The sequence below is a fragment of the Bison bison genome, unplaced genomic scaffold (assembly GCF_000754665.1).
Source record: "Bison bison bison isolate TAMUID 2011002044 unplaced genomic scaffold, Bison_UMD1.0 scf7180017864284, whole genome shotgun sequence".
Lineage (NCBI taxonomy): Eukaryota > Metazoa > Chordata > Mammalia > Artiodactyla > Bovidae > Bison > Bison bison.
In genome coordinates, this window is record NW_011494856.1 from 905,424 (window position 1) to 906,721 (window position 1,298).

The 1,298-nt window shown below is 51.4% G+C and overlaps 1 protein-coding gene across 2 annotated transcripts in view; it reads left to right on the forward strand.

Annotated features, from left to right (window-relative positions):
• FOLR1 (folate receptor 1 (adult)) overlaps positions 1 to 1,031 on the forward strand; it is an 11,036-nt gene extending 10,005 nt beyond the window's left edge. For both annotated transcript variants that reach the window (XM_010849488.1, XM_010849487.1), the window contains exons 4-5: positions 381 to 516; positions 649 to 1,031. In XM_010849488.1, coding sequence (XP_010847790.1) covers positions 381 to 516; positions 649 to 929 — 417 coding nt within the window. In that variant the 3' untranslated portion in view covers positions 930 to 1,031. The remainder of the gene's footprint in view (positions 1 to 380; positions 517 to 648) is intronic.
• Positions 1,032 to 1,298: the final 267 nt, after the last annotated feature.

A 1,298-nucleotide genomic window follows, 5' to 3' on the forward strand; every position in this document is an offset into this window, starting at 1 on the left:
TTCTCATTACAATGGCTTCTCTAGTTGTGGAGCACGGGCTCTAGGGCGCAAGGGCTTCAGTAGTTGTGGCGCTTGGGCTCCATTACTGTTCTCCAACTCAGGCTCAATAGTTGTGGAGCATAGGATTAGTTGCTGCACAGCATGTGGGATCTTCCCCAACCAGGGGCTGTATGCATGTCCTCTGCATAGGCAGGTGGATCTTACCCACTGTACCACCAGGGAAGTCCCATTGATTACTGGCTTTTGAGCAGAGAGCAGCTAAAACTGAGTTTGGTTAACAGTGGAGTCACTGCCTCTCTCTCAGCCCTGGACTCCATCAGGGCTGTAGCAGCTGAGATCCCTGGCTGACTAGAGCCCTCCTTCCCTGGTTCCCGACCCAGGTGAATCAGAGCTGGCGCAAAGAACGGATCCTGAATGTGCCCCTCTGCAAAGAGGACTGTCAGAGCTGGTGGGAAGACTGCCGCACCTCCTACACCTGCAAGAGCAACTGGCACAGGGGCTGGGACTGGACCTCAGGTGAGGGCTGGGCAGGGGTTTGGAAGGGGTGGGGGGTGTGTGGAAGGGTTTATGGAGACTTGCAGTTTTGGGGCTGGTGGAGCAAGAGGTGATTCTGGACCCAGTGGCTACAGACTTGCATCCTCCCCACAGGGTACAACCAGTGCCCAGTGAAAGCTGCCTGCCACCGCTTCGACTTCTACTTCCCGACGCCTGCTGCTCTGTGCAATGAAATCTGGAGTCACTCCTACAAAGCCAGCAACTACAGCCGTGGCAGCGGCCGCTGCATTCAGATGTGGTTCGACCCCATCCTGGACAACCCCAACGAGGAGGTGGCGAGATTCTATGCTGAGAGCATGAATGGGGCTGGGCTCCATGAGGCCTGGCCTCTGCGTTGCGGCCTGCTCTTATTGTTGCTCTGGCTGCTCAGTTGAGCTCCTATTATTTTTTGACACCTGGAAATCCCTGCCCCGTTAAGCTCCACAGTCAGTTTGTTCCTTGGTGGAAACTGTTTGAATAAAAAGTCAATCACCCTACATGTGTCACATAAGTTATTTGAACGTGAATGGAAATGTGACTTTTGCTTTCCAGTACCACTGACTAAAACTAGTTAGACTTGGCCAGTTTTCAGTTCTGATACTTGCTATGATCTTGCCAAATAACTTTATTCTTCCAATCTAGGGGATATTCATAGCTCTCAATTTCATTTTTCACTGCAGCTTTAATCTAGAGCCAGGCAGAGGACTTTATCATTTGAATTGGATCCAAGTATTCCTGGGCTAACTGGAATATTTGTTCTGTCC